General features: G+C 29.9%; 1 protein-coding gene across 2 annotated transcripts in view; it reads right to left on the reverse strand.

Moving 5' to 3' along the window:
- LOC124364512 (roquin-1) overlaps positions 1–14,523 on the reverse strand; it is a 76,715-nt gene that overhangs the window by 60,175 nt on the left and 2,017 nt on the right. For both annotated transcript variants that reach the window (XM_046820068.1, XM_046820059.1), the window contains exon 2: positions 2,462–2,624. In XM_046820068.1, coding sequence (XP_046676024.1) covers positions 2,462–2,623 — 162 coding nt within the window. In that variant the 5' untranslated portion in view covers position 2,624. The remainder of the gene's footprint in view (positions 1–2,461; positions 2,625–14,523) is intronic.

Below are 14,523 nucleotides of genomic sequence, written 5' to 3' on the forward strand. Positions count from 1 at the left end.
TACTTTTGGGTATCCCCTTGTATATTAAAATTACATGGCAGCAATATACTGACAACTCTGGTTTATTATTATTACAGAAAATGCCATTGGTTTAATATACTGTTGCAGGGAAAAGGTTGGTTTGGAACAATGTGTATTTCAATGTATCACAGTAATTTAATAAACCCATATTCAGTCAATATAAAATTTTTTTTTAGTTTTGCACAAGAGTAGAAAAAATTAATAGTGTCACAAATATAATGTTAATTAATTGTATATTATTTTAATTTCAATTTTATTTTTTTAATACCTTCAACATGATTATTTTTGGAATTAGTTTAAAAAATAGAATTACAGCATGTATAATGATGCATTCTAGCATGTATAATACTCTAAATTATGCTTAGGTAACATAGTTCCTATGATTGATGAGTCTTTGGAACACAAATGTCATTCATTATTAATATGTACTTCCTATACTTCCTGTATTTCCATGATTGATGAGTCTTTGGAACAAAAATGTCATTCATTATTAATATGTACTTCCTATACTTCCTGTATTTCCTATGATTGATGAGTCTTTGGAACATAAATGTCATTCATTATTAATATGTTAAGTTACACAGTAATTAAATGGTAGAGATACAAGTGCTGCGAGACAATAGTAACATATTTTATCATTTCGTTATAAATGATCAGTCTTTCAGCTTTAGTGTCTTCTCAGCCAATCATCTTACATCAGCTCATTATAATAAAATTATGAGGAAGAATTTAACTCAAAGAAAACATCCATTTGGTCAAAATCAGATCAAGAACGACGTGGTTACTGGATATGGATCCAGTGTTTAACTACAGAGCATTAGGTTTCTTGTGTAGAAATTTAAAATAATTCCAATATATTTTAATCTATCATGTGTAAAACAAAGCCAAATCCGCAGAATATCACTAAAACACTGAACAATAATTATTTAAATGCAGTTTTTATTATAAAACCTGCAATATAAACAAAAGGTAACAGAATTTTTATCTTCCAAATGATGACAAATATATATTTGTACCATTTGCCAAATAAAATAAATGTATTCACTCTTAAGAAGTGCTAAAATATTATAACAGATTTGAAATAGTCACTATTATAAAAAATAATTCATATCCTACTTGTTTTCTGGCAGGTTAAGGGCAAATCAATCTTATACTGTTAATGCCAGGCGTGGATTTCAATCCGCATCTATCTATTTATTTCACACAGCTGCTTCAGATTGATTTTCCATGCCCAAAAATACAGTCTGAGTTAAAAGCATTGATATACTCATTTAGTTTTTGATGGATAAATATGGAGGGATGGAACTTGGGAAATATTTCTAGGAAATAGAAATTAACTTTTTAGTCTCTGTTACAACTTTGCCCATTTCCCCAAAATGAGATTTTGGGGGGACAGCTAGGATTTTTAAATATAAAAACGCATTAAGTGACACCTTATTTGAAAGGTCTTGATAAAAGAACAGTGAAAACTAGAGCTTTCTATCTCAACCCAGTACAAAATGGCAGCTCATTGCAATTAATTAAAAATTAATTGAGGCAAAACCTGAACATCCACATTCAGAAATTCATAACTTCAATAGACAACCACTTTCCTTACAAACTCAAACCTGTTTTACAGTTACCTGCTGCAAGGCTGGCCTTCCTTATCTTATCAGTTTTGAGGAAGTCCAGTATCATGTTCAGTTTCTGGTTGGAATTAACAAAGTTAAGTGTTTTTGTGATACTTTACGTTAAAATGAACAAGAGCATACTATGATTTTGATAATGCGAGGTTATGGAGAATGGGTGAGACCTTATGATGAAGTAAGGAACTTATTTAATGACACTTATCCCAATCGAAACCCTGTATCTAAATCAGGAGTTCAAAAAACAACCCAAAGTTTTTAAAGACCACCACAAACCTGAATGATCAAAATCGGAAGCAATATCACTTGATGTTTTACAGTCTGTTGTAGAAGATTCTCATGCATCAACAAGAAATGTTTCTCAAATATTAGGTACATATATCTCACACATCAGTTTTTAAAGTTTTACATAATAGTGGTTATAAAACATACAAAATAAAATTCAGTGGTTATAAAGCATACAACATTCGTTTAATTTATAAGCTAAATGAGGACAATTTAGTTGTCGAGTAGAATTTTGTGAAATAATGATGCAGAACATTCATAATAATACAATTAGATTACACAAAATTGCTTCCTCAGATAAAGCAACTTTCATGTTAAATGGTAACGTTAACAGACACAATACTTGTTATTGGGCTGATGTTAACCCTCATTTGATGAGAGAGCAACATACCCAGTATCCTGAAACATTAAAGGTTTGGCAAAGGATCAGTTTGTTGGGCTCAAAATGGTGGCACCCAAAGGATTGTTTAAAGCACTGTTAGTGTTTAGCAGATTTACAGATTATTACTAATTAAACACTAGTTATTTACCTGATCGAACGGGCATTGCTTGCGATGCAAATTGACAAGACAAGTTTTACAGACGGTGTGTGCACAAGCCAAGCTGACAGGACTTCGGAGTGTTGCATCAAACTCATTACAACAGACCGGACATGACAGAAACTCCGTCCACTGTGGTGCCTGAATGGGCATTCTGTAACAGGTTCAAAATTAAAAAATGTTTGTCATCTTATATTACTTTACACAAGGTAGGCAAACTTGTAATTTTATTAATTTTACTAAAATTAACCTAACTAGTGTTAAAAATTGATAACACACTATATTGTAAACATTTTTCAAAGAGTGATCATGTAAGAGTATCTAAGAGCTGGCAGAATGTAACAAAAGTCTTACCAATAAATCCAACGATGCAAAGTATGTTATGTATGTTAATGTTACATAATAAAATGTTATGATTGTACTCTGTTTACAAATTTCTCTATTCTGTGATATTTTTCATTTTGACACATGGTTACTTGTAAAACTATGTAAAAATTGCAGTAAAACGATAAGAACACAAATGTGTAACAATTCTAAATTCAACCTCTTAACGGCTTGTTAAAAATGACAAGTAATTGCTTATTTTTTTATTATACTTTTTGTATTTATTGGTAAATTTTTTTTATATAATTTTATTAACTGCATGTTTTAGAGTTAGTGAAGTTGATGGTAGTTGTGATTCGCATGTGACAACGCTCTGGTATGATTTGCTTATTTTAACCTAGTTTGTAATTATGTTTCATGTTAGTTAATTACTTGAAAAAGAGATCAGATTGCAGTTCTCGAAACGTAGTGTTACTGATTTTTTGTATCACTGAACAATGTCAAATGTCTGGAAAAATCCTGTTTCCTTCACGTTGGTAAATTTATTTACAAAAAAATACAAAATATCTTGTTTTGAAATTTTAAGGTTAATATTTGCAAAAAATACATTTTGACTATTTTTTTTATAAATTTGACATAGGTCTTTTACATAAATGAAAATTGAGGTACAACACTTGTTCATACATTATATACATTATTTCACATACTTTGTGAATACCAGTTTTAGTAGTTTTTTCAGTATGGAAAACCTTGAAGCAAGGAGCAGCGAATATGTTTAGCACTAGAAGTATATACTGTTATTTATTTCTTTGTTTCCCCTCATGGCGATGCCACCCATCAGAGATCAAAATAAAACATGTCATTTTTTTCACAATGAACAATGATAACTTGTAAGCAGCCCCTTGTTTAGTCGTAAGTCATTAACGAATTAAGTCGGCAAAAGCCGTTAATTAAAGGGTTAATACACACACAAGGCCTTCAACATCATTAGGTGTGAATCCAAACAATATGAAACAGTATAAATATTCCTACAAGTAAAAAACAATTAATAGTTGAATCACACTTAATGAAATATTAATTTGTATCAGTAAAACTGTAATAAATATACATATAGAATTTTGGGTAAAATATAATTTAGTTCAATTGTGTAGATGAAAAGAGATTTAGAAATTTATCCAAAATCATTCTATAGTATTTTATTTTTGTGTTTCATAAGTGTCAAGTTCTTCTTATTTACAAAAAGATTTAAATAATTTGAAGATTTTAAAGATGTGGTTTGATTCTAAAACATGTTTGCAAAAACTGATTTTCTAGATGTCTGTATTTAAATTTTTCATGAAATAAAATCTTTATTAATAGTTCTTTTTGTTTGAATAGTATTTATATTTTAATGTATTCACCTGATAATGCTTTAAATTGTTTAACTCATACCTAATGATGCTAATTTTGATATAGAAAAATCTTGTGTATTACATTTTTAATTATTGGATATTTATGTAATTTCTTTATACTGCATTAGATTTTTTTTAATAAGAAGAGCTCCTCCTTAAATACAATGTAAACATGTCTGAATTTTATTTTGACTTCAAAATCATTGGATTTCTTCTTTATATAAACTAAGCAATGTACCAATAATGCTAATTAATATATAGTAAAATCTGAAAAATAAATTATTACTGAGACTTACTTGTCTATAAGAATTAAACATTTTTATAAAAAGATTTTGCCAAGTAGTTGTAAAAATTTGTTGTATATTATTAGTTTACATTTGTATACAGTGCAATTAATAAAGTTAATTCATTGATAGAATAATAAAACTGCTCAACATACATAAAACATTAGAGTGCTACTACTGTTAAAATTTATAAATCCTCAAGTTACTTTTACATTAACCCTTTGCCGTGGCCATTTGTCACAGCCATATGAACAAAGTGATAACCTATTATTTGTAGATTTGAACACTTTTTGGAGAAAACTTGTCATAAGAAATCTGTCTAACTGATTTTTTTTCATTCTTTTTTGTTTTTTTTTTAAGTTAGTTAGGAGATAATATATGTTTGTTTGGAAAATAAAAAAATTACTTTTTTTAAATTGCAAGTTTTACACAAATGTTGTTTTAAGTGAAACATTTTTTGAGATGCACCATGTGGACATACATACATAACATTGTTATTTACATGGACTGTGAACACGATGACTTGCTTAATTTAAAGTAAATTATTTCTTGAAATTGTAGGAATTGGAGACAAAAGTTATAATACATAACTATTTAATTTTTTTCCAGAAATACTAGCTAGAATAAAATTTAATTGATTTAATTAAGATTTTGTTTGAACATTTCATAGCAAATTATGAGAAAAACATTAAATTTCTGATTTTAGAAAATATTATGTTTGAAGAAACTTTAGGTGAACCAAATATCTATTAGAGCAATTCTAGGTAAAAGACTATGAAGGAAATAGGATTTTTCCGGACATTTGCCATCGTTCAGTGAAACAAAAAATCAGTAACACTACGTTTCGAGATCTGCAATCTTGCATTTGAATAAAAGACTATGTAAAGTATATTTATAATAAAATGAGTTTTGCATTAAATACTTAGATTTGATACTGCATTATGTTACACCTGTTACTAAAATTTCATTTTTATTTGATGCAGAGGAGGTTCATAAATTTAATTTAATTTATAACATAAGAAACAGTTTTCTGAAGTGGGAAGAATATAGCTACAAATAATGTAAATAACAAAATAACTTTTGTTTACACACTTTGTTACTGGAAAACAGACTAATTACCAACACTATTTGTTTTGTAAAACTTAGTCACAGTATTGTAATGAAACAACTATACTCGTACTTGGTACTATATTTCACCAAAATATAAAATTACCAGAACATAAAGAAATAAACACGGCATAGGCTACATTTTATTTAACCATTATATCAACTGATAGAGGGAGAACAAGATTATTGTAATAAAGCTGTTTACAGAACAAGGAGAAAGAAAATATTAACTATGAAACTGAAATCAAAACGTCAAAGTTGACAATGCTTAAAGGGTTGAAAAAGCATAACCAATCTAACAATTTTTAAACTTTTAATAATCTTTCTGGCTTTTCTGAGGCAATATTCTATAATTTAATAAAACTGCCCATAATTATGAAACAAATTAAATCAGGTCTTCTATTTATACATGGTTCTAAATTAATTGCTTTAAGTAAACATTTGTGCCAAATCCACAGACAACAGAATAACTAATTGAATAGTATTCCAACAAATGTAACAGATAAAACTGCAAAATAGTCAAGTTAAATCAGCTAATCTATTTTCTGTATTGTACAATCAATTCTATGTATTTCTTCTAAAACCTGAACTAATGTACAGATAAGAGACAAAACTATTCTGTTTAATACTTCTTTTATGTATACTTCAAAAGCCATGACGATTGAGGTATAACAAATTTATAACTGTCTGATACTGGATAGACAGAAAAAACCTAAAGCCATGACGATTGAGGTATAACAAATTTATAACTGTCTGATACTGGATAGACAGAAAAAAACCTAAAGCCATGACGATTGAGGTATAACAAATTTATAACTGTCTGATACTGGATAGACAGAAAAAAAACCTAAAGCCATGACGATTGAGGTATAACAAATTTATAACTGTCTGATACTGGATAGACAGAAAAAAACCTAAAGCCATGACGATTGAGGTATAACAAATTTATAACTGTCTGATACTGGATAGACAGAAAAAAAACCTAAAGCCATGACGATTGAGGTATAACAAATTTATAACTGTCTGATACTGGATAGACAGAAAAAAACCTAAAGCCATGACGATTGAGGTATAACAAATTTATAACTGTCTGATACTGGATAGACAGAAAAAACCTAAAGCCATGACGATTGAGGTATAACAAATTTATAACTGTCTGATACTGGATAGACAGAAAAAAACCTTGATGGACAGGAAAATGTATAAGTAGAGTATCACCTGAAAGACTGAATAAACATGCCAAAGGATCTACTTATAGCAAATGAGAGGTGCAGTTTGTACCATTGTACGCTTGTAAAAGACATACAGTACAGAAGTTTGAAATAAAATTATTTGACAGCCCTCACAATTGCCAGCTAGGATTTATTACTTAATATGAAGGCTGGCAGAGGGGAATTTGGCGATTTACAGCCCCTCCCCCACTCCATAATGCACTTTGATAATGTTTGTGATAAGCTGGGGTTTCTTTCATAAGACCAAGGTTTCGTAGACAACCAAACTCCTCACCTAAAATGTTTCTGGTTATGGACTTGCCTAATACTGATATCTGTAACAATCACTAAGGGTTTCAAAAATATTTGAGATACAAGTGAAGTGACTTCATGTGAAGTATCAATCTGACCACAAGAGTATTATGTGAATATGAGTGTTCAAAACCATTACGTGATGTAGGAGCATTCTCACTAGAAATCAATCACACAGATAAACATAATCTGACATTCTCTAAAAAATATAATTATGTTTATGAAAGCAACAACAAATTTCTTTAAGGTACATTGTTATTCTCATCTCATCCCATTTTCTTAATCTTTAGAAGTGTGATTTTTTTATCTGCCCTGGAAGTTTTTGATGTGTAATAACCAAACTTCTACCACCATTCTGGAAATTTTTAAGTACATTTCTATTTTTATGTATTGTTTAAATGTAAAAAAAGTAAAATATCCAGCTAGTATTATAAATCTTCTTTGGAAACTGCAGTTTTCATTGTCTCGGGTTGTTCTAGTAAGAGATTGTTGGCCAATTATTTCTTATCAGACTTAGCGGTTTATTTGAAGGTGTGACTCAGCTTTATTGCTCATTCTGCCCTGTTTAGGCTACATTGCATCAACAGTTTCACTGTTTTGTACTAACTTATCTCTTATCAACTCAGACACATTTATTCAACTAGAATTAAATGACATGATAATAGTTTGTTTCTTGTTGCTCTGGTTGTTTGTGTTAAATATTATAATATTTAAAAACTAATTATATTTCAGAATGAAAACAATGTCTTTATTCTTATCTATTTTAACAAATAGCACAGTTTTAAGTTTTTATTAATTACTCCTAATTTTCATATCCTGAGAAATGTATATCTAAATTTATAAGATAATAAATTTAGTGCTTCTTTTTGAATGTATAATCTTGTACACCAGACAGTAAAAATATCCTATTAATGAATTAATTAAATCCTATAAACTACTACAATACAATAACTGTCTACCTGTAATACATGACATGCAGTTAACACAATCACTACAGTTCAGTACTGAGTAATCTTGAGTACTCTTAATGATCCAGTAAGCATTAATATGTCTGCCACAGTCAATGTATTAAGCTAGTATACAATAACTGTCTCGCCGTAATACATGTAGTTATCACAATCACTACAGTTCAGTACTGAGTAATCTTGAGTACTCTTAATGATCCAGTAAGCATTAATATGTCTGCCACAGTCAATGTATTAAGCTAGTATACAATAACTGTCTCGCCGTAATACATGTGGTTAACACCTTCACCGCAGCTCTATACTGAGTGATCTTGAATATATTCATAATGCAGTATGCAATAAAAAATAAAAGTGTATTTATGATCATTGCTTGAAAGGAACTAATCACGCCGTCCCACGATAGACTAGATTACACCAACTTGCTAATTACACAATTTCATCACATAAAAAACGCATAAAACATTATCTATGAAGTAACAACATACAGTTACATAAAATAAAATAACTACCATCTCATCCAAAACAAAAGATCAATATGAATTATTTTAAGTCTTTTAAAAATGTAATAATATTGTATTATGTATATTTCTAATTTACGTTATTACCAAGTTTGTCATTAGTTTCTTCATTTATATACAATACACCAGTTTTTATTTTCTTATTTTTATTAATGTAAGAATCTATTCTTGCATCATGTGTATTTTATGGATACTGAGATTCAAATTCAATAAAATCTAAACAAACAAGAATGCAAAGTGATTATTTCCTTTTTATTAATTATTTTTAATCGCAGCATTAGGCATCATTTTAAAAATAGCAAAACAAAATATGCTACTGAAATCAGCAACTCTTCCTGAATGCAGTTGGTACATCAATCATGAGATAGTGTTGATTGATATAAACCAAATAATTTCCAAGTTAGCAGGGGTGTCAGATTTACATTATTTGAGTGATTATTATATTTATATTATTTAGTTGAAGGGTTAATACATAATATTTAATACATATATGTAACAATTAATACAACAAGATAGTATTCAAGATATAACAACTTCTCGGAGTTGTTCAAAACTACAGATCAAGCAGTGTTATGTTTTAAAAATATGAATTTAAGTAATGAACAAAAGACTCTCCTCTTGTACATTCTCCTCTACTCTCTTGTGCATTCTTTTTAACACGTTCACAATGACGGCTTATTTCCTGACTTTTTTATTTTCAGTCAAATCTTTCAATAATAATGACAAAAACGTAAACCTCTAAGAATAATGAGAAATATATTTAGGCTCCGCAATTTTGCACAACAAAATAATTTCAATATGTTTTTCCTTGTACCCTAAGAGATAAAAAAAAAAATAAATTTGCTTTAAAAATTAAGCAATCGTGCGCTCAACGGGTTACACAATAGTCTAAGATATTTCTTTAAGCCTCGGATCACATTTAACATACCACCAAAACAGGCAAACAATAAAAATGCATTAGGGAAATGTATACATTTACCCCATCAAGCACAACATAATTGTTCATGAACACAATTGAGGAATTTCCTCTCTGGAAAGAATCAAGCATGATTGGTGAAAGTCAATCACACTAGTTTTGGTAACGGTCAAAATACTTAAAATGTGAGGGTAATGAAGGGGTAAAAATAATTATAAATTTGTCATATTTTTTATCTCAACACACTTAAATCCAACTACTAGACATCTAAAAAACAGGTTTATTATCATCAGCCCCAAGAAAAAAAAAATGAAAATCGTGAATAATGCTCAATGGCCCTGTGCAACAGGAATGACAAAACAAAGTATCAAGCTCTAGAAAGATTCTATAAAATAAACAATCTAAAAAAATTGAATAAAGCATTCCCCCTACTTATGTAGTGAATCAAACATGTTTGCAAATTCTTCCCTGAGCAATGAAATTGAGCACACTGATGTAACATGTAAAAAAAGACAAAACAAAGAAATTACGAATAAACAGTACTTTCCTGTATAAAGATAAGCACTAGGAAAAAAATTAAAAACATGTCTTTTTCTCAAATTATATTTAATATAAGTTATGAGTTTATACTGAAAATGTTATATTTGTATTTTCAGCCATGTTTACTTATGTCAGATTACGAAATTGTCTAAATTTCCAACCTTAAATGCCTGTAATTTCATGTAGCATGATCAATAAACTTTTTTCTTTTTCTGTATTCAGCAAAAATACCATAAAAGGCTATGATTTACATTATAAAATATTATCCAAACCCAAAATCAATTGCACCTCTTTAAATTATTAAAATCAGCTTAGGATAATCTTTTACATTTGATCTAATAAAAATGTTTAGCATATTTGTAGTATCGATTGTTAATACACTTGCTACTACACATTTTAAAACTCTAAGATATTCTCTCTATGTGCGTGATGGATTACAGGATTTTCTGTTGTAACCAAGACAACTTAGGTTCAATGAGGATGATTATGTTAGAGAGTAATGTGTATGTATGGTTTGCTATTTATGGACCAAATATTTACTACATCTTTAGATCTTTTCTATAACCACATCGATATTTCCAGTCTTCAAAAGAAACTACTTGTGAAATGTGCACTTTGTGTTGAACTTACACTCTCTCGCCCAGCCTGTCAGTTATCAAGTTGAGATTATCTTGTTGCTATTTACAACAACTTGTGTAAACAGTAACTTGTATAAACCAGCCAGATAAAACCTCTTACCTAAATGGCTCAGTTCTCAGATTGTCTTAGTGGACATACATTTCGAAACAATGATATACTTACTTAAATAATTAAAATGAAATAGCTTTAAAAAATCTAGTTCATAGATAAAAATATTGTTAATCCACACATATAAGAATATACGTCTGAAAACAATGATCTTGAAAGGAAATATATAAAACTAAAATAAACACTGGTTAAAGATAGTTTAATGCTAACTATTGAAAATTTTATTAGTAATTCAATAAATTATACGGGTCAAATTCACAAAATGGGACAATACATGTTACATCGTCTTTACAAATTAAACCCTAGGACTTAAAAAAAATAATTATGTACAATAAGTGTGATAGTATTTAAATTTAAATAATGAAATATATATTTATTAAAATGTTTTCTTATTTGATCACAGTAACTGTTATAGTTTGGCATATTCCCGTCCGGTCACGCGTTACCACCAAGTGAACATCATTTCAGGGTTGAACATTTCATACATTTTTGTGTGACATAAAAAAGAATTAAAGGTAGTAAAAGTTAGTTTATACTGAGCGCTTGTGAGAACAAGTATAACACATGCATAACAGTAAAATAACAAACTGTTTTAATACATAGAACGTCTGTTCCTTCACTTCCTTCTCAGTCGGCGTCATTTTTAAAAATAGCGATATAACCGAAACGGGCGGTTCAATCCACGACTTTCGTCTGCAGTCAGTAAGAAGTTGAGCTTATGTGTTGTTTACGTTGTGATTTGTGTTTAGTTTGATAAAATCTTCTTTGGGTTTCTACATAATTCCAGGTAAAAACTTGCCGTATGATAATTACCTTTCACTTCGGTCACTTATATAAAGCAAAAAACTTATAAACATATAATAAAACTATTTGATTGCTCAATACTAAAAACCACTTCAAAACATAATCTCAAACTCAAAACGGTTTGGTTTTTGCTGTCTACATAGTGGCGCTTTCTGAACTACAAATATTCACTTCGGTCACGCTCTCCTCTCACGTGACCGGGCGTGAAAGAGAGTGACCGATGTGAACGTGGTTGTGACCGTAAGTGAATGGAGTAACCGAAGTGAACTTATATTAATAGATATATCTATTATTCTATGTATACATTACTAGATACAATACAGGCCTTTTACGTTAAATGAAAACTATTATTTTGGCCTACAATTATGCAGATACAAATATTTAACGTTACAATTACCTACAAAGAGGATTACTTCTTATTAATATGATTTGAATACTAAACTGCAATAATTAATTACAAAACGCAATTTGTTATTGTTAAAGATAATAAGTAAAATACAAATTGTTTTATAAACTTTAAATTATAAAATTATCAATTTTAATTAGTTTGTAAACATTCTTCCTAACCTCACTTAGGGTTTCAAGGTAAAATCCAATTGAACTGCTATAATCATTGTTAGGCACATTTTTTTTTAAGATTTTAATAGCTACAAATGATTTATTTAAATAATAGCACTTAATATTTGAACATATTTGTCCAACATGCTTTTGTGACGCCAACTCGAGTAATATGCATGTTTTCAGACTGAAATCAATGAAGAAATGGCACGTGTAAAGAAAAAATCAGATAGTGAAGCGTTGAAGAGACAGAGAGATTTAGCAAAAGAAAGACAACGTAAGCATAGGGCGAAAATGACTGAAGAAGAGTTGGAGTTAAAGAGAAGTAAAGATAGAAAATGATATGCTAAACTAAAAAGTGAAAATAAAATTAAAAAGGTTAAAGACATGACACCTCGTGAACATCGCCGAATAAAAAAACAATGGCGTGATCGGAAAAAAATATCAAATTAAACAAAAAGAGGAAATTACTAGCAGTACCTGAAATGTCCTCTCCTAATGCAGAACAAAAGAAAAGGGGACGTAAGATAGTAAGAAAAGATAGGAGCAAAACGCATAGAAAAATAAAAATACAGGAGGAAGAAATTAAAAAACTAAAAAGCAAACTTTAAAAGTATAAAATGAGACTGAGAAGGGCAAAATCCAAACAGAAAGGTATGCCTCAATTAGGTTCCCCCTCGCCAAACAAACAAGTGAACATGTTAATTGGTAAAGACAGGGTTTCACAAAAAAGAAACAGTTGTTTTTAGGATACGGTTTAAGAAAACAATTAAAAAGTCAGGTATCTAGAGTAAATAACAAATCCAAAGAGCACCAGTTAGTTACTAAAATGATAGGGAAATACAATTTTAAAAAGGTATAGAGTTCAGAGCCATTTTAAAGATCTAGTATCCTATTTAAAATGAACAGAAGAATTGGAGGTGAATTCAAGTACGAACGTAAGCGGAAAAAATGTATTTATGACCAACAAGCAAGAAATGTCATACAATTTTATGAAGACGATACGGTTAGCCGTATCTGTCCTGGCAAACGAGATTTTATTATAAAAAACAAAGAAAAAAAACAACACAGAGTCTTGTTGGATTACAAAAAGAACTTGCGTAAAAGATTTGTCATTGAAAGCACCATAAGTATTTCATTATCAACGTTTTCTAGACTATGTCCGTTCTGGATAACTTCCCCAAAAGCAGCCGACAGAGGAACTTGTGCTTGTATCAAACACCAAAATATAGACCTGAAAATAAATGCTTTAAGAAAATTAAAAGTTATATCCCAAAATAATGCCAATGATGTAATTGACACCATTGCCTGTGATCCAAAAAATGAGTTCTGTATGATGAACCTCTGTGAGAAATGTGAGAATGCGCATATAGGCCTATCTTACCAATATGACAATGACTTTAAAGTGAAGTTTTACCAATGGCAAACTGTTAAAGAAGAGAAAGTCAACAAGGGGAAAAGAAAGAAAATAGTAAAAATTGTAAAGAAGAAAAATATACAGAATGTTTCAGAACTATGTAATGAGCTGAATAATGAACTAATAGCTTTCAAGAAGCATGTGTATTATTACATACAGAAATCTTCCAAATTAAAGCAACCTAAAGCTAATTTGACAGAAGGAGAACTATTAGTGAGGATAATTTTTCTGAAAATTATATTGCTAAGCACACAGAGGAAATCCAATCGGCACATTTTGGTGCCTCAAAACGACAGATAACTTTAAATACTGGACTGTATTATGTTAAGAATAAATCTGGGAAGTTGGTAGCAAAAAGCTTCTGTACATTATCTGATCATTTAGACCACCAGGCCCATGCTATTTGGGCACACATGGACCCTACCCTCAAACATATCAGAGACAAATACCCAGCCACTAAGGTTATTCATTTTTATTCTGACGGTCCTTCAAGCCAATATAAGAATAGGTACAACATTTATCTCATGAAAACCAAAGTACCAACATACGGTATTTTAAGAATTTAAAATTTATGACTTGGAACTACATAACTACAGAGGCTGGCCATGGCAATACCCAATGGATGGTGTGGGAGGAGTATTGAAACGCACGGCAGACGAAGTTGTTAGACATGGAACCGATATTACCTGTGCTTCAGATTTTGTGAAAACTTTAAAGAAGAGGACAAAAATTTACTTGATTGAAATAGACAGTTCAACCGTTGATGAAATAAAAAAGAAGTAAAAGCAACAGTGATCCCACCCATAAAAAATATCACGCTGGCTAGGCAGATAACATTGGGTTCGAATAGCATAATGTATTCAAGAAGTATATCTTGCTTTTCTTGTAAGCCAGATACATATTGCAAATACAGATACGCATTATCCAAATAACATCTTGTCACAATGGTTTTTAATATT

The sequence above is a fragment of the Homalodisca vitripennis genome, chromosome 1, assembly GCF_021130785.1.
Source record: "Homalodisca vitripennis isolate AUS2020 chromosome 1, UT_GWSS_2.1, whole genome shotgun sequence".
NCBI classification, from domain to species: domain Eukaryota; kingdom Metazoa; phylum Arthropoda; class Insecta; order Hemiptera; family Cicadellidae; genus Homalodisca; species Homalodisca vitripennis.